The sequence below is a fragment of the Actinia tenebrosa genome, unplaced genomic scaffold (genome assembly GCF_029948245.1).
Source record: "Actinia tenebrosa isolate PJP-AT-01 unplaced genomic scaffold, QUT_ActTen_1.0 PGA_scaffold8__29_contigs__length_14323225, whole genome shotgun sequence".
Classification (NCBI taxonomy): Eukaryota; Metazoa; Cnidaria; class Anthozoa; order Actiniaria; family Actiniidae; genus Actinia; species Actinia tenebrosa.
The window spans coordinates 4,158,139-4,183,380 of NW_028292585.1; the positions used below are offsets into that span (position 1 = coordinate 4,158,139).

The 25,242-nt window shown below is 38.9% G+C and overlaps 1 protein-coding gene across 1 annotated transcript; it reads right to left on the bottom strand.

Annotated features, from left to right (window-relative positions):
- Positions 1-1,059: 1,059 nt before the first annotated feature.
- On the bottom strand, positions 1,060-23,995 carry LOC116304044 (uncharacterized). The gene is given in 7 exon segments (XM_089024000.1): positions 1,060-3,223; positions 3,271-5,347; positions 5,465-5,638; positions 9,591-9,770; positions 13,343-19,933; positions 20,036-20,215; positions 23,788-23,995. Coding segments are annotated over 7 exon segments (11,031 nt in total). The 5' UTR covers positions 23,924-23,995; the 3' UTR covers positions 1,060-1,530.
- Between the last annotated feature and the right edge of the window lie 1,247 nt (positions 23,996-25,242).

The window sequence follows — 25,242 nt, forward strand, 5'->3', positions numbered from 1 at the left end:
TAATGAGAGATTCTTAGGACTACCTCTTAGATACCAGTCATTATTTAAGTCGGAGGGGGAGAGGGGGGGGGGGGGGGGGTGGAGGAGAAATGTTTTGATGCAAAACATTTTCCAGACCCCAACCTAATAGCATTTTTTTTCTGGGTACCCCCTTCAATCCTTTAAAAAATCCTACCAATCCTCATTTTGACCTTTCAAGGGCCTCAATGTTCTACTAAAAGGAATTAGGGCCCCTGCAAAGAAGACTATAATATTCCCTCTATGTTTCTTTTCAATTTATGATGGAAACAAGTTCGAAAATATGAAAGAAGCATTTTGAAATTGTCATTGGAATATGTCTTTATCATTCCCCATCTTCTGTAGTATATCCCCCATTCTTTAGTGTGCGGACGCACTAACTGGGACTATTTGAATAAAACTGACCAATCAGATAACAGTAAACTAGACAGAGATTGAACTGATAACATCGTTGGCCAATCATGTTGTTCCCTGTTGTACAACACCTTTTTTTAAAGTGCAAATGAACCCTTCGACTGCGACAATACTTTCAGTACTGATTCTACACGAAGTAAATAGTTGAATGGTAAAATATTTCTTGATTTGAGTGATGCGTCTCTAAGTTATGAAGGTTTATACTTCCAATATGCTAATAAGTGTGACGTCTATTAAGGCTTAATTGGATATACAAAATTGAACTGGTTCATAGAAACAGTATTTAAAAAGCATCATTATTTTACTCATGGTTTACATGAAAGCTATTTAAAATTTTTATTTTCAAAATGGCCAGCATTTAGTATTACTAGTTACAACAAAAACACTCAAATACCTTACCTGACGTCACCATCATTAACATATTGGAAGTATAAACCTTCATAACTCGGAGACGCATCACTCAGATCAAGAAATATTTTTTACCAATCAGCTATTTACTTTATGCAGAACTAGTACTGAAAGTATTGTCGAAGGGTTCATTTGCACTTTAAAGTGTTCTTCGTTAAAGGCACTACAATAATCACGTCATTAATATGAATTAAGTGAGACCAGTGACAACAAACCTGATTAATAAAAAGGGCTACAATTTATTTTAATTTTTGACTTTCAATTATTCTGGATTTTAGTGACTTTCCTTAGCGTTTTAACATATAAACAATCACAATGACTACAAGTTATCAACCTTACTCAGATCTTTTCATTATATCAAAGTTCTTCCTAGTATGATTGCTGTTTTTATTGAATTATATTGACTTTAGAGTTATCAAGATTCTTTGACAGGCTTTTTCCTCCAGACTTCCTAATTATCCTACACATTTATTACGCAAAATAAAACTAGATACAAACTTAAATTTGAACATTAATTATCCCTTTGCTTTAAGATTAACTTATGTCAGTCGTGTTCATTATTTCGTTATCCAAATATCGCCTTTAAATTTATCCTTGTTGACTGTAACAACCACATTGTGCACTTTGAGAAACAATTCTCTTGTGACAGCACTTGTTGACCAGTGGATTGGACAAGAGTTTCCTGCATCTTCAGTACGCGACGCATGCTTTTGCTTTTGGGATGATTTTACCATAACAGCACTTGTTGACCAGTGGATTGTACAAGAGTTTGCCGCATTTTCGGTACGCGACGCATGCTTTTACTTTGGGGATGATTTTACCATAACAGCACTTGTTGACCAGTGGGTTGTACAAGAGTTTCCTGCATTTTCGGTACGCAACGCATGCTTTTACTTTGGGGATGATTTTACCATAACAGCACTTGTTGACCAGTGGATTGTACAAGAGTTTGCCGCATTTTCGGTACGCGACGCATGCTTTTGCCTTTGGGATGATTTTGCCATAACAACACTTCTTGACCAGTGGGTTGTACAAGAGTTTCCTGCATTTTCGGTACGCGATGCATGCTTTTGCTTTTGGGATGCTTTTGCCATAACAGCACTTGCTGACTAGTGGGTTGTACAAGAGTTTGCCGCATTTTCGGTACGCGACACATGCCTTTCCTTTGTGAATTATTCTGTTATAACAGCACTTGTAGACCAGTGGGTTGTAGGAGAGTTTGCCGCATTTTCGGTACGCGACACATGCCTTTCCTTTGTGGATTATTCTGTTATAACAGCACTTGTAGACCAGTGGGTTGTAGAAGAGTTTGCCGCATTTTCGGTACGCGACACATGCCTTTCCTTTGTGGATGATTCTGTTATAACAGCACTTGTAGACCAATGGGTTGTAGGAGAGTTTGCCGCATTTTCGGTACGCGACACATGCCTTTCCTTTGTGGATTATTCTGTTATAACAGCACTTGTAGACCAGTGGGTTGTAGGAGAGTTTGCCGCATTTTCGGTACGCGACACATGCCTTTCCTTTGTGGATTATTCTGTTATAACAGCACTTGTAGACCAGTGGGTTGTAGGAGAGTTTGCCGCATTTTCGGTACGCGACACATGCCTTTCCTTTGTGGATTATTCTGTTATAACAGCACTTGTAGACCAGTGGGTTGTAGGAGAGTTTGCCACATTTTCGGTACGCGACGCATGGTCTTGCTTTGTAGATTATTCTGTTATGACAGCACTTGTAGACCAATGGGTTGTAGGAGAGTTTGCCACATTTTTGGTACCCGACACATGGACTTGCTTTTGATATGATTTTGCCATAACAGCACTGGTAGACAAGCGGGTTGTAGGAGAGTTTCTTGCATTTTCGGTACGCGACGCATGCTTTTCCTTTGTGGATTATTCTGTTATAACAGCACTTGTAGACCAGTGGGTTGTAGGAGAGTTTGCCGCATTTTCGGTACGCGACACATGCCTTTCCTTTGTGGATTATTCTGTGATAACAGCACTTGTAGACCAGTGGGTTGTAGGAGAGTTTGCCACATTTTCGGTACGCGACACATGCCTTTCCTTTGTGGATTATTCTGCTATAACAGCACTTGTAGACCAGTGGGTTGTAGGAGAGTTTGCCGCATTTTCGGTACGCGACACATGCCTTTCCGTTGTGGATTATTCTGTGATAACAGCACTTGTAGACCAGTGGGTTGTAGGAGAGTTTGCCGCATTTTCGGTACGCGACACATGCCTTTCCTTTGTGGATTATTCTGTTATAACAGCACTTGTAGACCAGTGGGTTGTAGGAGAGTTTGCCGCATTTTCGGTACGCGACACATGCCTTTCCTTTGTGGATTATTCTGTGATAACAGCACTTGTAGACCAGTGGGTTGTAGGAGAGTTTGCCGCATTTTCGGTACGCGACACATGCCTTTCTTTGTGGATTATTCTGTTATAACAGCACTTGTAGACCAGTGGGTTGTAGGAGAGTTTGCCGCATTTGCGGTACGTGACACATGCCTTTCCTTTGTGGATTATTCTGTTATAACAGCACTTGTAGACCAGTGGGTTGTAGAAGAGTTTGCCGCATTTTCGGTACGCGACGCATGGTCTTGCTTTTTGAATTATTCTGTTATAACAGCACTTGTAGACCAGTGGGTTGTAAAAGAGTTTGCCGCATTTTCGGTACGCGACACATGCCTTTCCTTTGTGGATTATTCTGTGATAACAGCACTTGTAGACCAATGGGTTGTAGGAGAGTTTGCCGCATTTTCGGTACGCGACACATGCCTTTCCTTTGTGGATTATTCTGTTATAACAGCACTTGTAGACCAGTGGGTTGTAGGAGAGTTTGCCGCATTTGCGGTACGTGACACATGCCTTTCCTTTGTGGATTATTCTGTTATAACAACACTTGTAGACCAGTGGGTTGTAGAAGAGTTTGCCGCATTTTCGGTACGCGACGCATGGTCTTGCTTTTTGAATTATTCTGTTATAACAGCACTTGTAGGCCAGTGGGTTGTAAAAGAGTTTGCCGCATTTTCGGTACGCGACACATGCCTTTCCTTTGTGGATTATTCTGTGATAACAGCACTTGTAGACCAATGGGTTGTAGGAGAGTTTGCCGCATTTTCGGTACGCGACACATGCCTTTCCTTTGTGGATTATTCTGTTATAACAGCACTTGTAGGCCAGTGGGTTGTAGGAGAGTTTGCCGCATTTTCGGTACGCGACACATGCCTTTCCTTTGTGGATGATTCTGTTATAACAGCACTTGTAGACCAGTGGGTTGTAGGAGAGTTTGCCGCATTTTCGGTACGCGACACATGCCTTTCCTTTGTGGATTATTCTGTGATAACAGCACTTGTAGACCAGTGGGTTGTAGAAGAGTTTGCCGCATTTTCGGTACGCGACGCATGGTCTTGCTTTTTGAATTATTCTGTTATAACAGCACTTGTAGGCCAGTGGGTTGTAAAAGAGTTTGCCGCATTTTTGGTACGCGACACATGCCTTTCCTTTGCGGATTATTCTGTTATAACAGCACTTGTAGACCAGTGGGTTGTAGGAGAGTTTGCCGCATTTTCGGTACGCGACACATGCCTTTCCTTTGTGGATTATTCTGTTATAACAGCACTTGTAGACCAATGGGTTGTAGAAGAGTTTGCCGCATTTTCGGTACGCGACGCATTGTCTTGCTTTTTGAATTATTCTGTTATAACAGCACTTGTAGACCAGTGGGTTGTAGAAGAGTTTGCCGCATTTTCGGTACGCGACGCATGGTCTTGCTTTTTGAATTATTCTGTTATAACAGCACTTGTAGGTCAGTGGGTTGTAGAAGAGTTTGCCGCATTTTCGGTACGCGACACATGCCTTTCCTTTGCGGATTATTCTGTTATAACAGCACTTGTAGACCAGTGGGTTGTAGGAGAGTTTGCCGCACTTTTGGTACGCGACACATGCCTTTCCTTTGTGGATTATTCTGTTATAACAGCACTTGTAGACCAGTGGGTTGTAGGAGAGTTTGCCGCATTTTCGGTACGCGACGCATGCTTTTGCTTTGGGGATGATTTTGCCATAACAGCACTTGTAGACCAGTGGGTTGTACAAGAGTTTCCTGCATTTTCGGTACGGGACGCATGCTTTTACTTTTGGGATGATTTTGCCATGGCAGCACTTCTTGAACAGTGGGTTGTAGGAAAGTTTGCCGCATTTAGAATGTCCGTAACCTTGACAAAGTTGTTTCAATGGAATTACTCTACCTTGACAACACTTGCTTATACTAGGCCTATAGTATTTATTCCTACATATGCGAAAGCCAACTTTTGGACAAAGAAAGCGCAGTGGTAGGATTTTGGTAAAACAGCATCTGTGAGTTTTTCGATCATAGCACTTTTTACCACATATGCCATAACCTGGTTTACAACATGGAATTGCTCTTGGTATGATTTTGCCATGACAGCACGTTTGAGTTTGTGGTTTGAAGCAAAGATATCCACACTTGGAACTGCATCGCTTTTCTCCTATGTTTATAAAGGAAAGTTGTTACCATATTATTCAGTCTCAATGGTTATGTTTTTTGGGGAAAGCTTTTTTTTAAAAAATCTTTTAAAAATATTTGGTTTGTTTGTTTTTGTTACCTTGAGCAAGATCGTTTTCATCTTCGTCTTTCAGCGTGTTTAACTCTTTGTTTTCGCTGGTGTCTTCACTTCCAGGGACGTCGTCTATCGTATCGTGTTCACCATATTCATCTTTAAACAGGTCTTTCGTTTCAGCTAAAGGTCCTTCTTCTAGGGAAGATTCGCTTTGTGCCTCTGAATCATCAAATAAGTAATATAATCATTTTAGTATTTTAGTATTTAGGAACAGAAATGGATATTTACTTGGAAAGGATGATTTCATGAGTGTATATTATAGTTAAATACCGAGAACGGAGGCAATCAAGTTCGATTGCACGTTACGTCATCGCGACCAAGCGTTGGTGCTATTTAACAAAAGATTTCTCATTAGCATCCATTGTTAACGAAACCAAGATGGCCGCCATGTTTTTGCCAGTTTGACTCTTTTGGGAATGCTTGCAACTCATAATAAGTTGTATAAAGCCCGAGGGCCATAGGTAACTCTAACAGAATGGATGATGATGATGACGAGAATGGGAACGGACCTGGCCTCGCAAAGAACCATCCATTCATTCGCTGATGATGACTAATAGTCTGATAAAAGATCATCCAAGGTCAACACCAATACTCGTTCACATTAAGAGGAAATTTTTTCAATAATGAGCAATAATGGCAAAAAGCGCCAAAAACTTTCGTATGAGTTTTTATCCCAATTTTCATTTTGGGTTAACACTCAAAACCTTTTTTAAACAGTTAGAAACTGATGTACTATGATAGAATGCCTGTTTGAAGCGGTATTTTCAATTGTACAAAGATGTTTTGTTGCATTTGTGTTAGAATGTAGCTTTGTCAGGCTTTTTTATAGAAAATATATGGGAAATAAGCAAAGGAAGGCCTAAACCTCATTTTCGATTCAAAATTTTGCTTTTTGTTAACACGACTTTGATTCCACTTTTATCGGTCATCTCCACTTCCAAACAAGTTAAATTTCTGAATAACAAGATTTTGGCCTTGTACAACAGCCTTTCTTCAAGAAAATAGTTTTTGGCGCTCACCGCTTGGATACGAAAAGAATTGTCTATTAATACGTTGCTTAATAGCAACGCGTTGGATTCACACCACTGCACGGCCGCGTGCATTTGAATAAAGTCAACTCATGGTGCTGCACGCAAGGCATTCAAAACTTCGTAAACTAATGAAAACACAAATAAATTCAAAGCATAGCAAACCTAACTCCAAAACAAATTAAAATATACTGCCTGTAAACTGACTACCATAGGTCTTGACTGGATTCGATAAACGGTATGCATTCTACCAGTCTACCTTCAGTACGAACAACACCATATAGGTGTTTGTACCGAAGTGAGACCAGATTGCATCATGTTCACTATCTCAGGATAAGCATTACGTCCAAAACACGACACAAGATTACTAGAAAACTAAATTAGCTGTCCCCGAAACTTATAAAGTAGAACTTCGACAGCCTTTGAAGTAAACCGAACAAATATTTTTAAGGACATTAACTGAAGGCAATCAAAAGGCCTCAGGTATTTCAGATTTACTAATAAGAATAATAAATTAATGGTAATACAGACCTAAGCGGCCGACACGGGCTACTTAGCCATAAAAAGTTTTCTGAACTACACCTTCGCAGGTGCGTAGCATATGTAAAAATGTTGTCTGCTACCCAGGATTGATAAAAATCTGTCGGCGACTGATCGGAAACAACTCGTAGATACTTGAGGACGGATCAATGAATTTTTGAGGGGGCGGGGGTGGGGGAGTTTAAACGTATACACAAAACTTGCTTAAAACCTGTGGCAAAACTGAATTTTTAGAATTAAACAAAAAAATTAAACGTCAGGTATGATGTTGGGGTCTGGATCACGTCCCAACCACTGGATACTCCCTAATTGCGTGACTCGACTGATGAAAGGGTTTTGTGATAAGCATGGTTGACCTTCATTTTTCCGCTTTGCCTCCGACCCTCCTTCTTGATCATCCGGCCTTACTGATGACATGAAAAGTTTTTGATAGGCATGCTTGACGGCCTTGGTTTTTCCGCTTTGCCTTTACAAGTTTTGTAATGCTGCGATGTCCTTCATGAGATAAATGAACAGTTGAACACTTGAACACAGTTTTACTTTATAAACATCTTCAAGAGAATATTAAGTAACTTACTTCATATTCTCTTGACATCTCGTAAAAGTGCTCCACTAGAACACCTAAAACTTGTCATCATAAAGGGATCATAAACCACGAACAAAGTGTGCCATTAATTGCCATTTGTCAAAAATTTTCTTAATGATTACTCCTAAATTCCTTGACCCAAAGCAATTATTCTCTTTAATAGACAGACAATCTTAAAGTGCTACTACGACGAAAATCGCTCAAACTTGGATTCAGCTGAAACTTCCTAAGAATACTCTTTAAAGGTCCAATAATCACTGTATGAAGTGTTTTCTCGATATTCAGGACGAAAGTATGATATTTTTACGATTATTTTTTGGAGTCTGTGACGTCATACACTCAACATCGAACATCGCTCCATACATTTCTTTGTAGTTTATGATCAAAATATCAGTAGTAAAGGGAGAAAGAAATACCCAAACACCCCAAAATATAAATCATAGTCACAAGTAATGTGAAATAAGCACATTAGCCACCCTTTGGGCTTCATAGGAATAAAATAAATTAAGGATTTATATACAAAGAAATATATGTAGCAATGTTTGATGTTGAGTGTATGACGTCACAGACTCCAAAAAATAATCGTAAAAATATCATACTTTCGTCCTGAATATCGAGAAAACACTTCATACAGTGAATATTGGACCTTAAAAGAGTATTTTTAGGAAGTTTCAGCTGAATCCAAGTTTGAGCGATTTTCGTCGTAGTAGCACTTTAAATCAAAATAACTTGAACTACATAAGGTGAATGATCTTGTGTATTTTTTAGAAATCTTGCGTATGCGTATAATGAATGAATGTTTCTTCCACGTAAATGAATTTCATCCAAGCTTTCGGACCTAACTGGTCCATCATCAAGGAATGAATGAACGATCGCGAAGCCGGTTTGCATTCCGAAGTGAAACTTGTATCTAAAAACAATTTAATACTCAATTTTATAAACATTTACATCTCCGATTCAGCGAAAATGTACTGTTGTTATGGGACGACCGCTCTCGGTACGAGCTCCGGGATCTTATAATAATTCTATGACAGATGCAATTCTATAATCAATATGATGATATCGTAGAATCATGATTGGCTAAAAGAAATAGTAAATTCCTGAGTGTGATATCTTGGAATTAAAGATTAAACATAGCTAAAACTAAAATTAATATATAATATATTATAAATTATATATTATAGATTTATAGAAAAGGCTACGAGGAATATTTCTATCATAAGATTCAAAATAATAGTGTCTAATAACTATGCAAAGGGTAGAAAGTGTGTAGAGCGTAACCAGAGGTACACATGCTAATGGGAGGAGCTAAGAGGTTTACTTGTGAATTCAAAGCATACCATTATCTAAACTTGTGCGTGATGGTAGCCTTACTGAAATCTTATATCGTGACTTTTATATTATACAGTAATGATGAAAAGGTAAATTGTACACCGTGAAAAGATGAAAAAACTTACTGACGTTTCGGACGCTAGTCCTTCGTCGGAGTAAAAGAGCAAATTATGATCAAATAATATAGCAAATTGATCGTTCTTTATCTCTTTATCTTGTTTTCATACGATAACCAATGGTAATTAGAAAACTGATGTCTCAACTTAGTAGTTCTGTAAAAACAATTATTTTCTCTCTTATAACACTATTTCGTCATTCTTTTTTTATAGATGAGCAAAGTTAGTGGAATAGTTTTTTAGTTTAAATTTCTTTTTCGTTTTTGGACGTTTAACTCGAGCGAAATTTAGATAAGTAAAAAACGTTCACTGCAAAATTAGAAAGAAATTACACTTAAAGATTTGATATTTGAAAGAGAAAAAGAGTCTTTCTTCTACGGAATTTAATGTTCTTTTTTAAAAAAAAAGGCTTAACGAAAGTAAAACGACTAGTTTTACTCCTATTTTCAATATAATTATTTTTCCTTCTAGCAAATATTTTAAAAAACGTTTTAAATATCTAACTTTACCTTCAGGAAATGTCACTAATGCAGATTGAAGTTCCTCATCATTTTGTAAAATACTTTCATCAGTCTTAGCATTCCTAGTGTTTGTCACCAAGAGAAGAAAAACTCCCAGGACAAGGTAGTTCAGGAAAGCCATTCTCTTCTTGTAGCAACCCAAGAATGGACTAGATTGTTTTGCAGATCAAGGTTCAATTTAAAGGCCTCGACAAAATGTTATGGTCGAGCTCTCTTGATTTTATTGACGTAATGATAAGAAATAATTCTTCAAGCATATAATAATTGACGTCTTTTAAAGATTATATTAAGGAACCAGACGCGGTGAAGCCGGCCTTTAACTAAATATAGAGGTTAAAATTTCCAGTACATTAAGCAAATGTTCTACCCTGCTAGCAGAGATGTTCTTTCCCTCCTTAAAGGCAGGGTACAAATTTTCAAACTTTGTTTTGTTTTCTCTAAATATCTGTAATCGTAATTAATAATCTCATCATTTGTAATTTTGATAAAAATATTTAAAAGTATTATTGTATACCAAGTATATTCGGCTACGCGTCGTCGGTACATAACATTTTGCCCAACAGTGGACGTTATATCGTGGTAAATAGGAGGGCATCAACGGAAATTTGTAAAATTTCCATATCAATAGCGGTTCTGAGCGTAAAGACCGTCGGAAATGGTTGAATCACTGAAGACATGGTTAGCTGATTAAGAAATAAAGTGTTGTCAACAACTTTGTCAGATTCTTTTGGAAGGCAGCAGAGTTGAACTAAGTAATATCCACTTACTCAGAATTAACTCTCTTTTCCGAGAATCGAAGTAAAAGCTCGTTATGCCAAGAATGCAAGATTCCGTGTGTTTTTTTAGTTTTTCGAATTGGTATATTTTCGAGGCAAATCTTTTGCCGATCAATATCGAACTGATGGCCAAACTTGGTGTACTGGCCCGGAGGTGATTTAAACCCTGATATTTCAAAATTTCGGCTTAGCCGAAGACAAGAGAATATTAATATTGTCTTGCCGAAGAATATGTAAACGCATGTGCTTTTCGTTCACAGAACATCATAGAAAATTATCAACGAAAAAAGAAAAGAAAAAAAAAACACACAAAACCACAAAGTTTTTTGGATGTTGTAAATACTTTGCCTGTTCAATTAATGCAAACTAAAAACGTTTGGTAAAACAAAAAAACAAACCAAAACCAAAAAAAAACAAAAAAAAGTGCATAGCCGATCTGAAATAGTTTGAAAAAAAATCAAAAATACAAAGACTTTTAAAGCTAGATTTAAATCATGTTTTGCTTGAGATATTATGAGAATAATTTGCTCTCCTATTGTTTTTTGAAATTTAAATACGTGCCAAATTTTCGATTTCAGTGATGACGTCACACGATATAGCGATAGATTGTCACGTAAAGATTTTGCGTATTCAAATTCAGTTGCTTTCGTATTTTGTTTAAGGAGGCTGGAAAGTGTTTTATGCCTTCACATTATGAACTAAAAAAATTAATATGGCTATAATATGACAGCAAGTAAACCCTTGATTTTTTCAGTTTGAATGTTAAAATTATAGAGCGCGCACGTTGTAAAAAGACAAAGAAAATTTACATTATAACTGTTCTAGGGATCTTCATAAAGTTCCATTCTGTTTTGTTATTTATTATTTTATCTTGTTCTTCTCTACTAATTTTAACAGACTCGGTTATTTGTCTAACATTGCATCACCTTGAAAGGATCTAATGAGCCTTTCGTGTTTAATGCATGGTGAATAAATGAAATACGTCCACCCCTTAAGCTACCATACGAGGTTTTGAAATTGTCTTAGAAATTAAGTTAGTAAAAATAAAGCTGGGGGAAAAAGGGAATTAATTTTAACGAAGTAAAAGAGATACGTTGGTAAATTAAATAAATGAAACTTTTGTAAATAGTTTTTTTTAAACTCATTTTAACTGTTTTGAGCAGACTTCGGTAGTTTTCCACTTCACTTTATAATGACTTTGTCTAATGTGCAAATAGACCTTGACGGGCCACAAAACTGAAAATGACGCAAACTCAGTTGAATTGAGAAGCCAGTTTTATATTTGAAGAATATAAAGAATAATCGATTTTATGAATTTTTATCGAGATATCTCATTAAAAAGTATGACAATTCTCATTATAAAGCTCCTGTTCTGGTATCGTGGCCCGCCAAGGTTCTTAAATTTGGATGAGCACGCAACCTTGCTCATTCAATCCATAACCTGCTTTAACATAACAGTTTCATGACTGAATATTCCATTGATTTTAAAAGGTGCTTTTTTATCACCAGAATTTTTAAACAAAGTGCTTGAAATACGAACGAAATACAAAACTTCTTTTAAAATCTTTCGTGGTTAAATATATAGGAATCAAACTAAAACAATATAGAACGCATTTGTCACGAAATGATTTACGCCTCATAACTTTTATCGATATTGAACAAGCGTTTCTAGTCTTCAGGAATTTTAGAATCGTAGCGGTTCGTGCGTTTAATTTTGTGGGCGGAAAAGTTGATGCTAACTTTTTCCGCATTATTAAAGATTATAACTATTCATTTGTCTCACGATTGTGGCAGTTGTAAGGAAAGAGATGTTTTGACTGCTACTGATAGTCTTTATCAGTCGATGGTGTAGACTGGAAGGTGGTGTGTCTTTGTATATTTAGCAATTCATACTTTGTTCATTAAAATCTATGTGGTTTGCAAAAAATCAAGTCAAAATCCTTGAAATACTTTCGCGAGAGTTTTTCTGAATATTTTTCCACAACAAACTTGGAATCTTGTTTAATAATATCAAGAACGTTAATCATGTCATTGCTATTGATCATTATGTCATCTTAATAAACGACATTGATGACATAATAGAAACTTAAGCAAATGCATATCAATCAACAATTTCTTCAAACCCTGAAACAACCTCTGGGTCGATCTAAGTCAGGGCAAGGCTAACTCACAGATCAAGCCATGAAACGATCTCTGGGCCAATCAGAGCTAATCAGTCTGAGTCGTATCAGGGCCTAAGGCAAACGTTAGCTTAACATCGCGGCGCCGCTTCAAACTTTTCTGTGAAATTGTTTTGTTTTGAGAGACATGAAAACTATGCCAACTCTTCTGCAATACCTCCCTCCTTTGCACCACTGTGCTACTGTTTTACCATCCGACCCCCTTATCTCTCTGCCACAACCCTCTATACCTCATACTAATCTTCTCTCATGATTGTAAATTGCATTAAAAACAATCTTACATTCACAACTCGATGTAAAGCGCCTTTGATTATATCCAAATAAAAATGACGCTATATATAAATCATGATTCACTATTATTAACAGATTGATACCACGATAATTAATGTAATTAATGCAAATTAAGACCAGTGACAACAAACCTGATTAATGAAAAAGGACCACAATTTATTTTAAATTTACACTTCCAATTACTCAAAATTTTACAGTCTTTCCCTAGCGTTTTAAAATATAAACTTCCACAATGACTACAAGTTATTAATCTAACTTACTCAGATCTTTTCAATATACTTATATCAATTCAAAATTCTTCTGAATGCTGTTTTTATTAAATTATATTGACTATAGAACCTTTGAAAGGTTTTCTCTCACAGACTTCTAAATCATCTTACACATTTATTAAGCGAATTAAAACTTTAACATTAATGATCCCTTTGGTTTAAACTTAACATATTATCAGTCGTGTCCATTGTTTCGTTATCCTAATATCCTTTTCAAATTTATCCTTGTTGACCATAAAAACCACATTTCCCACTTTTGGAAACAATTCTTTCATAGCAGCACTTGTTGACCAGTGGGTTGTAGAGGAGTTTGCCGCATTTTCAGTACGCGACGCATGGTCTTGATTTTGGAATTATTCTGTTATAACAGCACTTGTAGGCCAGTGGGTTGTAGAACAGTTTGCCGCATTTTTGGTACGCGACGCATGGTCTTGATTTTGGAATTATTCTGTTATAACAGCACTTGTAGACCAGTGGGTTGTAGGAGAGTTTGCCGCATTTTTGGTACGCGATGCATGGACTACCTTTGTGGATGATTCTGTTATAACAGCACTTGTAGACCAGTGGGTTGTAGGAGAGTTTGCCGCATTTTCGGTACGCGACACATGCCTTTCCTTTGTGGATTATTCTGTTATAACAGCACTTGTAGACCAGTGGGTTGTAGGAGAGTTTGCCGCATTTTCGGTACGCGACACATGCCTTTCCTTTGTGGATTATTCTGTTATAACAGCACTTGTAGACCAGTGGGTTGTAGAAGAGTTTGCCGCATTTTCGGTACGCGACGCATGGTCTTGCTTTTTGAATTATTCTGTTATAACAGCACTTGTAGGCCAGTGGGTTGTAAAAGAGTTTGCCGCATTTTCGGTACGCGACACATGCCTTTCCTTTGTGGATTATTCTGTTATAACAGCACTTGTAGACCAGTGGGTTGTAGGAGAGTTTGCCGCATTTTCGGTACGTGACACATGCCTTTCCTTTGTGGATTATTCTGTTATAACAGCACTTGTAGACCAGTGGGTTGTAGGAGAGTTTGCCGCATTTTCGGTACGCGACACATGCCTTTCCTTTGTGGATGATTCTGTTATAACAGCACTTGTAGACCAGTGGGTTGTAGGAGAGTTTGCCGCATTTTTGGTACGCGACGCATGGACTACCTTTGTGGATGATTCTGTTATAACAGCACTTGTAGACCAGTGGGTTGTAGGAGAGTTTGCCGCATTTAGAATATCCGTAACCTTTACAAACTTGTTTCAATGGAATAACTCTACCTTCACAACACTTGCTTACACTAGGCTTATAGTAACTTCTCCCACATATGAGAAAACCAACTTTGGGACAAAGAAATCGCAGTGGTACAATCTTCGTTAAACAGCATCTGTGTGTACTTTTATCATAACACTGCTTACCACAAATACCATACCCTTGCTTACAGCATACACGTCCCTTTGGGATGGGTCTGCCATAACAGCACTTGTAGGTACGTGGATTGTAGCAACCTTTCTTACATACGCCATACCCTTGTTTACAGCATACACGTTCCTTTGGGATGGATCTGCCATAACAGCATTTGTAGGTACGTGGGTTATAGCAACCTTTCTTACATACGCCATACCCTTGTTTACAGCATACACGTCCCTTTGGGATGGATCTGCCATAACAGCACTTGTAGGTACGTGGGTTATAGCAACGTTTGTTACATACCCCATACCCTTGTTTACAGCATACACGTCCCTTTGGGATGGATCTGCCATAACAGCACTTGTGGGATTGTGGATTGTAGCAACCTTTCTTACATACGCCATACCCTTGTTTACAGCATACACTTCTTTTTGGGATGAATCTGCCATAACAGCACTTGTAGGTACGTGGGTTATAGCAACGTTTGTTACATACGCCATACCCTTGTTTACAGCATAAGCGTCTTTTTGGGATGGATCTGCCATAACAGCACTTGTAGGTACGTGGGTTATAGCAACGTTTGTTACATACGCCATACCCTTGTTTACAGCATACACGTCCCTTGGGGATGGATCTGCCATAACAACACTTGTGGGATTTTGGGTTATAGCAACCTTTCTTACATATGCCATACCCTTGTTTACAGCATACACTTCTTTTTGGGATGAATCTGCCATAACAGCACTTGTAGGTACGTGGGTTATAGCAACGTTTGTTACATATGCCATACCCTTGTTTACAGCATAAGCGTCTTTTTGGGATGGATCTGCCATAACAGCACTTGTGGGTACGTGGGTTATAGCAACGTTTGTTACATACGCCATACCCTTGTTTACAGCATACACGTCCCTTGGGGATGGATCTGCCATAACAGCACTTGTGGGATTGTGGATTGTAGCAACCTTTCTTACATACGCCATACCCTTGTTTACAGCATACACGTCCCTTGGGGATGGATCTGCCATAACAGCACTTGTGGGATTGTGGATTGTAGCAACGTTTGTTACATACGCCATACCCTTGTTTACAGCATACACGTCCCTTTGGGATGGATCTGCCATAACAGCACTTGTGGGATTTTGGATTGTAGCAACCTTTCTTACATATGCCATACCCTTGTTTACAGCATACACGTCCCTTGGGGATGGATCTGCCATAACAGCACTTGTGGGATTGTGGATTGTAGCAACCTTTCATACATACGCCATACCCTTGTTTACAGCATACACGTCCCTTTGGGATGGATCTGCCATAACAGCAAATGTAGGTACGTGGGTTATAGCAACCTTTCTTACATACGCCATACCCTTGTTTACAGCATACACGTCCCTTTGGGATGGATCTGCCATAACAGCACTTGTAGGTACGTGGGTTATAGCAACCTTTCTTACATACGCCATACCCTTGTTTACAGCATACACGTCCCTTGGGGATGGATCTGCCATAACAGCACTTGTGGGATTGTGGATTGTAGCAACCTTTCTTACATACGCCATACCCTTGTTTACAGCATACACTTCTTTTTGGGATGAATCTGCCATAACAGCACTTGTAGGTACGTGGGTTATAGCAACGTTTGTTACATACGCCATACCCTTGTTTACAGCATAAGCGTCTTTTTGGGATGGATCTGCCATAACAGCACTTGTAGGTACGTGGGTTATAGCAACGTTTGTTACATACGCCATACCCTTGTTTACAGCATACACGTCCCTTGGGGATGGATCTGCCATAACAACACTTGTGGGATTTTGGGTTATAGCAACCTTTCTTACATATGCCATACCCTTGTTTACAGCATACACTTCTTTTTGGGATGAATCTGCCATAACAGCACTTGTAGGTACGTGGGTTATAGCAACGTTTGTTACATATGCCATACCCTTGTTTACAGCATAAGCGTCTTTTTGGGATGGATCTGCCATAACAGCACTTGTAGGTACGTGGGTTATAGCAACGTTTGTTACATACGCCATACCCTTGTTTACAGCATACACGTCCCTTGGGGATGGATCTGCCATAACAGCACTTGTGGGATTGTGGATTGTAGCAACCTTTCTTACATACGCCATACCCTTGTTTACAGCATACACGTCCCTTGGGGATGGATCTGCCATAACAGCACTTGTGGGATTGTGGATTGTAGCAACGTTTGTTACATACGCCATACCCTTGTTTACAGCATACACGTCCCTTGGGGATGGATCTGCCATAACAGCACTTGTGGGATTTTGGATTGTAGCAACCTTTCTTACATATGCCATACCCTTGTTTACAGCATACACGTCCCTTGGGGATGGATCTGCCATAACAGCACTTGTGGGATTGTGGATTGTAGCAACCTTTCTTACATACGCCATACCCTTGTTTACAGCATACACGTCCCTTTGGGATGGATCTGCCATAACAGCAAATGTAGGTACGTGGGTTATAGCAACCTTTCTTACATACGCCATACCCTTGTTTACAGCATACACGTCCCTTTGGGATGGATCTGCCATAACAGCACTTGTGGGATTGTGGATTGTAGCAACCTTTCTTACATACGCCATACCCTTGTTTACAGCATACACGTCCCTTGGGGATGGATCTGCCATAACAGCACTTGTGGGATTGTGGATTGTAGCAACCTTTCTTACATACGCCATACCCTTGTTTACAGCATACACGTCCCTTTGGGATGGATCTGCCATAACAGCACTTGTAGGTACGTGGATTGTAGCAACCTTTCCTACATACGCCATACCCTTGTTTACAGCATACACTTCTTTTTGGGATGGATCTGCCATAACAGCACTTGTAGGTACGTGGGTTATAGCAACGTTTGTTACATACGCCATACCCTTGTTTACAGCATAAGCGTCTTTTTGGGATGGATCTGCCATAACAGCACTTGTAGGTACGTGGGTTATAGCAACGTTTGTTACATACGGCATACCCTTGTTTACAGCATACACGTCCCTTTGGGATGGATCTGCCATAACAGCACTTGTGGGATTGTGGATTGTAGCAACCATTCTTACATACGCCATACCCTTGTTTACAGCATACACGTCCCTTTGGGATGGATCTGCCATAACAGCACTTGTAGGTACGTGGGTTATAGCAACGTTTGTTACATACGCCATACCCTTGTTTACAGCATAAGAGTCTTTTTGGGATGGATCTGCCATAACAGCACTTGTAGGTACGTGGGTTATAGCAACGTTTGTTACATACGCCATACCCTTGTTTACAGCATACACGTCCCTTGGGGATGGATCTTCCATAACAGCACTTGTAGGTACGTGGATTGTAGCAACCTTTCCTACATACGCCATACCCTTGTTTACAGCATACACGTCCCTTGGGGATGGATCTGCCATAACAGCACTTGTAGGTACGTGGATTGTAGCAACCTTTCCTACATACGCCATACCCTTGTTTACAGCATACACGTCCCTTTGGGATGGATCTGCCATAACAGCACTTGTGGGATTGTGGATTGTAGCAACCTTTCTTACATACGCCATACCCTTGTTTACAGCATACACGTCCCTTGGGGATGGATCTGCCATAACAGCACTTGTGGGATTGTGGATTGTAGCAACCTTTCATACATACGCCATACCCTTGTTTACAGCATACACGTCCCTTTGGGATGGATCTGCCATAACAGCACTTGTAGGTACGTGGGTTATAGCAACCTTTCTTACATACGCCATACCCTTGTTTACAGCATACACGTCCCTTTGGGATGGATCTGCCATAACAGCACTTGTGGGATTGTGGATTGTAGCAACCTTTCTTACATACGCCATACCCTTGTTTACAGCATACACGTCCCTTTGGGATGGATCTGCCATAACAGCACTTGTAGGTACGTGGATTGTAGCAACCTTTCCTACATACGCCATACCCTTGTTTACAGCATACACTTCTTTTTGGGATGGATCTGCCATAACAGCACTTGTAGGTACGTGGGTTATAGCAACGTTTGTTACATACGCCATACCCTTGTTTACAGCATAAGCGTCTTTTTGGGATGGATCTGCCATAACAGCACTTGTAGGTACGTGGGTTATAGCAACGTTTGTTACATACGGCATACCCTTGTTTACAGCATACACGTCCCTTGGGGATGGATCTGCCATAACAGCACTTGTGGGATTGTGGATTGTAGCAACCATTCTTACATACGCCATACCCTTGTTTACAGCATACACGTCCCTTGGGGATGGATCTGCCATAACAGCACTTGTAGGTACGTGGGTTATAGCAACGTTTGTTACATACGCCATACCCTTGTTTACAGCATAAGAGTCTTTTTGGGATGGATCTGCCATAACAGCACTTGTAGGTACGTGGGTTATAGCAACGTTTGTTACATACGCCATACCCTTGTTTACAGCATACACGTCCCTTGGGGATGGATCTTCCATAACAGCACTTGTAGGTACGTGGATTGTAGCAACCTTTCCTACATACGCCATACCCTTGTTTACAGCATACACGTCCCTTTGGGATGGATCTGCCATAACAGCACTTGTAGGTACGTGGATTGTAGCAACCTTTCCTACATACGCCATACCCTTGTTTACAGCATACACGTCCCTTTGGGATGGATCTGCCATAACAGCACTTGTGGGATTGTGGATTGTAGCAACCTTTCTTACATACGCCATACCCTTGTTTACAGCATACACGTCCCTTGGGGATGGATCTGCCATAACAGCACTTGTAGGTACGTGGATTGTAGCAACCTTTCCTACATACGCCATACCCTTGTTTACAGCATACACGTCCCTTTGGGATGGATCTTCCATAACAGCACTTGTAGGTACGTGGATTGTAGCAACCTTTCTTACATACGCCATACCCTTGTTTACAGCATACACGTCCCTTGGGGATGGATCTTCCATAACAGCACTTGTAGGTACGTGGATTGTAGCAACCTTTCTTACATACGCCATACCCTTGTTTACAGCATACACGTCCCTTTGGGATGGATCTGCCATAACAGCACTTGTGGGATTGTGGATTGTAGCAGCCTTTCTTACATACGCCATACCCTTGTTTACAGCATACACGTCCCTTTGGGATGGATCTGCCATAACAGCACTTGTGGGATTGTGGATTGTAGCAACCTTTCTTACATACGCCATACCCTTGTTTACAGCATACACGTCCCTTTGGGATGGATCTGCCATAACAGCACTTATGGGATTGTGGATCGTAGCAACCTTTTTTACATACGTTATAACCTTTTTTGCAGCATGGGTTTGCAATAGGAACTAACTTGTTATGGCAGCATCTCTTTGTTCTAGGATCGTAGCAAAGATATCCGCACTTGTAACTACAAAGACTTCGTTTTTCTCCTATGTGAAAACAAGAATTTTTTACGTTTTTTTTAGATGTTAACATTATGATATTTTATTTGAGAAAATGTTTTTTTAAAGTCTTGGTTTGGTTTTTGTTACCTTGAGTAAGATCTTTCGCTTCTTCAGCTTTTATCGTATTTAGTTCTTCGTTTTCGCTGGTTTCTTCGTCCTCATTTCCAGGGATGTTATCAATTGTTTCTTTTTCACCATCTACGTCTTTAAACAGGTTATTCTTTTCAGGAAAAGGTCCTTCTTCTAGGGAAGATTCACTTTGTGCCTCTGAATCATTAAATAAGTAATCATATTAAACTTTAGTATAGTTAGGAACCAGAGCTCGTACCCAGAGTTCCTCGGTTGGGAACGAAAGCGGGGGCTCTGGGTATGTTATTGACCAATCATGTGGTTGCATTCGTCATTGTTGAATATAATATTGAAGGTTTGCAATCACATCCAATAGAATCGAGACACAAATTCATGGCGGCCAAATTGGTGGTATTAACAAATATTGGACATTTTAGGGTGCGATACGGGTGGATACCAGAAAAACTTTCCCCTCGTATTCCACCCTAAAAAGTCTGATAAGTTGTTTATTATCCAACTGAGCTTACTTTTCCCCAAAAGAAGGCTTCAAATCGTTTTTCCCCCTTTGAACTAGTTTTTAAAACCGGTCTTTTTACTGTACAAAATAACCTAGAGAACAAATACCGTAGGATTTTTGTACTCGCTCCAGTATTTCTCCTACGTTATTTGTACTCTACTGACTTGAATAGTTGGATAAAAAATTCGTGTATTAGAATGGGAATAGACCTGGCCTCCGCAAAGAACTTATTTATACGCTGATAATTACTAATAATCTAATAATTATCATGCGATACACTCCATTTCCTTTCAAGGCGCTAATACAAACTGACTCACTACTGAGTCGATTCAAGCCTGTACTACGAACCAAGGTAACTCAGTTTTAGAGACTACAGGGAACAAACAAAGATCTTGTTTGAAAGTCGTATTCAAAGCTTATTCAAGCATTTGCCTTTGACTGGTCAAATGCAATTAATGCCACGGACGGATTCAGTGCTACTAATTTCGCCAATCAATCTATCCAAGTTTTAATGGATGAATGCTTTCCTAAGAAGACAGAGCAAGTTTCCACTAGGTATTCTTTAGTGCAGTTTTCGTATGACTGTGAAAAGCTCAGTGCCGTAAACGTGAGGTGCCGTGACCGTGATGCTTTCTAGAATAGAATTAATTGGCTGATTTTTTTCACGCGCAATGTGATTGGTCTGGCATTGACGTGACCGTATCCGCGCCGTATTTATGCCGTGTTCCAGGTATTTGATTGGATGGAGAGTAAATTTTCACAGTCATACGAAAACTGCACTATGGATTACAACACTGGCTGTCAAATGTTTCATGAAGAGAGATCCAGAGCTGCCTCCTCGTCAAACACCTCAATAGTTCGAGTTATCAACAAGAATTTATACCATAAATTGGAAAAAATCGTACGAGTTGGGAAAGATCGGATCTCAGTACTGGTGAAAAAAAGTGGGTAATTTATCTCATAGAACACATAATTCAAGTTTAGTTCTAGATAAGGAATTGCTTACTGGTCTAAGTCATTATTTTGGAAATCTATGTTATAATGATCAGTACTTGCAGACCACACTTTTTGTCATTAACGAATGCGTACATGCTCCGACGATGCTAAACGAAGTGAATAAGGTGGACGCACCAGTTGAGTATTCCCATTTCAGAGGAATCAACGTCACACTTGTGACTGCTCGGTGTTTTGAAAAGATCGTCTAGAGCAAGTTCAGTAAGAACATGATTGAGAAGAATCTTATCCACACACTGATTTGCTTACCGCACTTGAATAATGGGATGACAAGAAATCTTCCAAAGTTTCACTGCCGTTCACAGTGGACTTTTAAAATGGACTTTAAAATCTCAGTAACAAATAAGTAAAATAACCAAAATAAGATCGAAATGGTACAGAGAAGAGCAGCCAGATTTGCTTGTAACAACTACAGCCGTGAAGCAAGTGTCACCGCGATGTTGGAAGAGCTTGGTTGGCGCAGTCTTAAACAGCGCAGAGCTGACCAGAGATTAGTCATGCTGTGCAAAATTATAAACAACTTAGTTGATGTAGATCTCTGTAATGAACTGATACCCTTGACAAGAAACTCAAGAAATAATCACAACAGATCCTTTAAAATTCCTCTCGAGAAAAAAACATATATACAATACAGCTTTCTACCATGGACAATAAAACAATGGAACAATCTACCCGCTGAATTAGTCACAGCCCCAAATGTTAATGCATTTAAAAGTGGGGTCTGTAAATTAGAACACTAATTTTGATCCTGACCTACCCGAGCACTTAAGCCTCGAAGAGAGAGCGTGCTTGTAATTTGGTAAATGTAAAAGTAAGTTGAATTTAATCGTAAGTTACTGAGATTTTAAAGTAATCTTTTTCAAAATTTTATCATCATCATTATCGTTATTATCATTATACCTTTTAAAAATATATGTTTTTAAAATTTATCGGCAATAATCGTTAAGAATTTGTCACTAAATATGTAAAAGTGTTATCGGTAATTTATCGGAAAGTGTTCGTCAATCTACGCAGAAATGATAAAGATCTGTCGGCGAATGATCGGAAACGACTCAGTCGTACCTGAATACTTGACGCTACTTATAAAGTTTCTGATAAGCATGCTTGACGGCATTGATTTTTCCGCTTTGAGTTAACAAGTTCTATAAACCGGACTCCCCGACCCTCCCCCCTAGAACCGGCCTTACTGATGACGTGAAGGGTTAGGTAAGCATGCTTGACGGCCTTGATTTTTCCGCTTTGCCTTTACAGTTGAACAGTTGAACACAGTTTTTCTTTATAAACATCTTCAAGAGAATATTAAGTAACTTACTTCATATTATCATAAATGCTATTCTAAAGGTAAAAAATAAAACTATTTTTTAACTTCAATGACGTTGGGAGAGGTTGGCCAATTCTCCCGAGCCAAGGGCTCATGTTTAATGTGCACTTTACGTACTCTTTTCAGACTAGCAGTGCTCCTTATTACGGGAATTAAAGCTAAAGCTATACGCAGAACAGAGAGAAGTCGAAACATACGTGGAGGCCCCTGATCCGGATCGAACGGTGGACCTCTGGCTTTGAAAACTACGTCTGTTCTTTAGTGCATAAACTATTCGTCCTTTTTTCAGATGCGTTGAGTAAAGTTAGTAGAGAAGTTTTCTAATCTGTGCATTCTTATCATCTTGAACGTTAAAGTTCGGTGCAAAGTCTGAAGAAAAATGTGGAAAGATTCCTGCACGTCGTAGTTATCGGCTTTTAGGTGTAAAGTAAAATAAGTAAGAACTATATGTTTCCTATCGCTGTCCTTTTAAATGTTTAAAAATGAGAAAGAAATAATGCTCAAAGAATTGATGTTTGGTCTGAGTGCAGATTAAAGTAGAAGGTTGAATGTGACTATAAAGATCTAAAATTCTTCGAATAACTTATTGGTATGATTTTCTTTGGATGTTCTTTAAAAAATAAAAAAAACAGATAAGGAGAAATGTTATTTACAGTCTTCAGTATTATAGTTTAATTAATAATGAATCTGAGACACTTTCCTTTTAATCCAATATTCCTAAAGACCAGTCCGAACCAATTAAGAATAATTTCTAGCAAAAAAAGGCTTTAAATAGCTAAGGCCTAGGGTAAACGTCGAGCTTTCCATGCACCGAACTTAATTACATCAAGAATGCCGCCTCATTATCACCTGGTATCCATTGTTTTTAATGAGTTCGGTGCATGGAAAGTTCGACGTTTACCCTAGGCCTTACTTTACCTTTTGCAGGAAAAATCACTTCGGCAGGTTGAAGTTCCTCATCATTTTGTAAAATACTTTCATCAGTCTTAGCATTCTTAGTGTTTGTTACCAAGAGAAGAAAAACCCCCAGGACAAGGTAGTTTAGGAAAGCCATTCTCCTTCTTGGGGCAAACCCTGAATGAACTAGGTTGTTTTGAAGATCAAGGTTTAATCAACCTTCATGGTCAAGCTCTCTTGATTCCATTGATGTAGGCATATAATAAGTTCTCAAGGATTTCATAAAGGAACCACTGAGACACGGCGAAGCCTTTCCTAATTATAGAATCTTATTTCTAGATTTAGGCCGTGTTCATAATGTATGGAAGAAGGGGGGGGGGGGGGGGGGGCAGGTGAAAATTTGAAATGTCCAGAATAATTCTTAACACCCCCCTTAAAGTCATGCAAAAAAATACGATCCCCCCCGAAGCAAGGCTTGTAGCTTCTTCCAACAATTGTGCATCCCCCCATTTTTCTGATAACCATCCCCCCTTTTTCCTACCAAACTTTTCCGCGATCCCCCCTCAATTCACCTGCCCCCCCCCCCCCTGCCATAGGTTATGAACGCAGCCTAATATTCAAATTTTTCAAACTTTGTTTTTGATTCTCTAAACATTTATGATTTTAATAACATCATTAAGAAGTATCGCAGTATACTGACCTATTTTATTCTTACAATAATATGAATCTCATTCAAAACAATTAGAAATCATTCTGTGTAATTCCATATAAACGGAATGTGAGTATCCAAGGTAGTTAAAGACCCAGAACTTGAAGAACTTTTTATTTTGATGACGTCACAAAAAGTTGGTTGCATGCGTAAAGAAAAACAAAACTCGAAAGCTACGCGGTCAAATATCTTTAAATTTCTACAGCTTTTTTCTTCGTAGAATGATAAGGCAATTGACGCAATGTGAAAAATATTTGGACTACAGAAAACTTTTTATCTTGAAAAATCGATATTTCTTTAACATTTTGGTTTCTGTAGTCACGATTTTAATAAAACGCTGTCATATAATAGGTAACAAAACAAACGTTTGTACTACACCATCTAAAAAAGATTGACCACAGCAAACTCGAGATTTCAAATTTTTAATAAAAAAAAGGGCCAGTTTTGTGGCTGACGTGATCATTTTCACTTTTTCCTAAGGCATAATCTTTAACATAGTTAGCGTTAGCAGATATCAAGATGTAGATCTGTATTTGCTATAAAATAATTTCAAGTTCTATTGCTCTAAATACCGAAACTATATGAAGCAACCTTAAGTGATGTCCATCTAAAAAGTGGGGGTGGGGATGTAAGACACGATTTCAAGATTTTATTATAGAATTTTAGCAAAAAAAAGGAGCCGTGAATCGAATTTTATGTTCGTGTCTTGAAGTATTCCGTGCTTTTTAGTTTTCTTAATTGATATGTTTTCGAGGTAAATCTTTCGA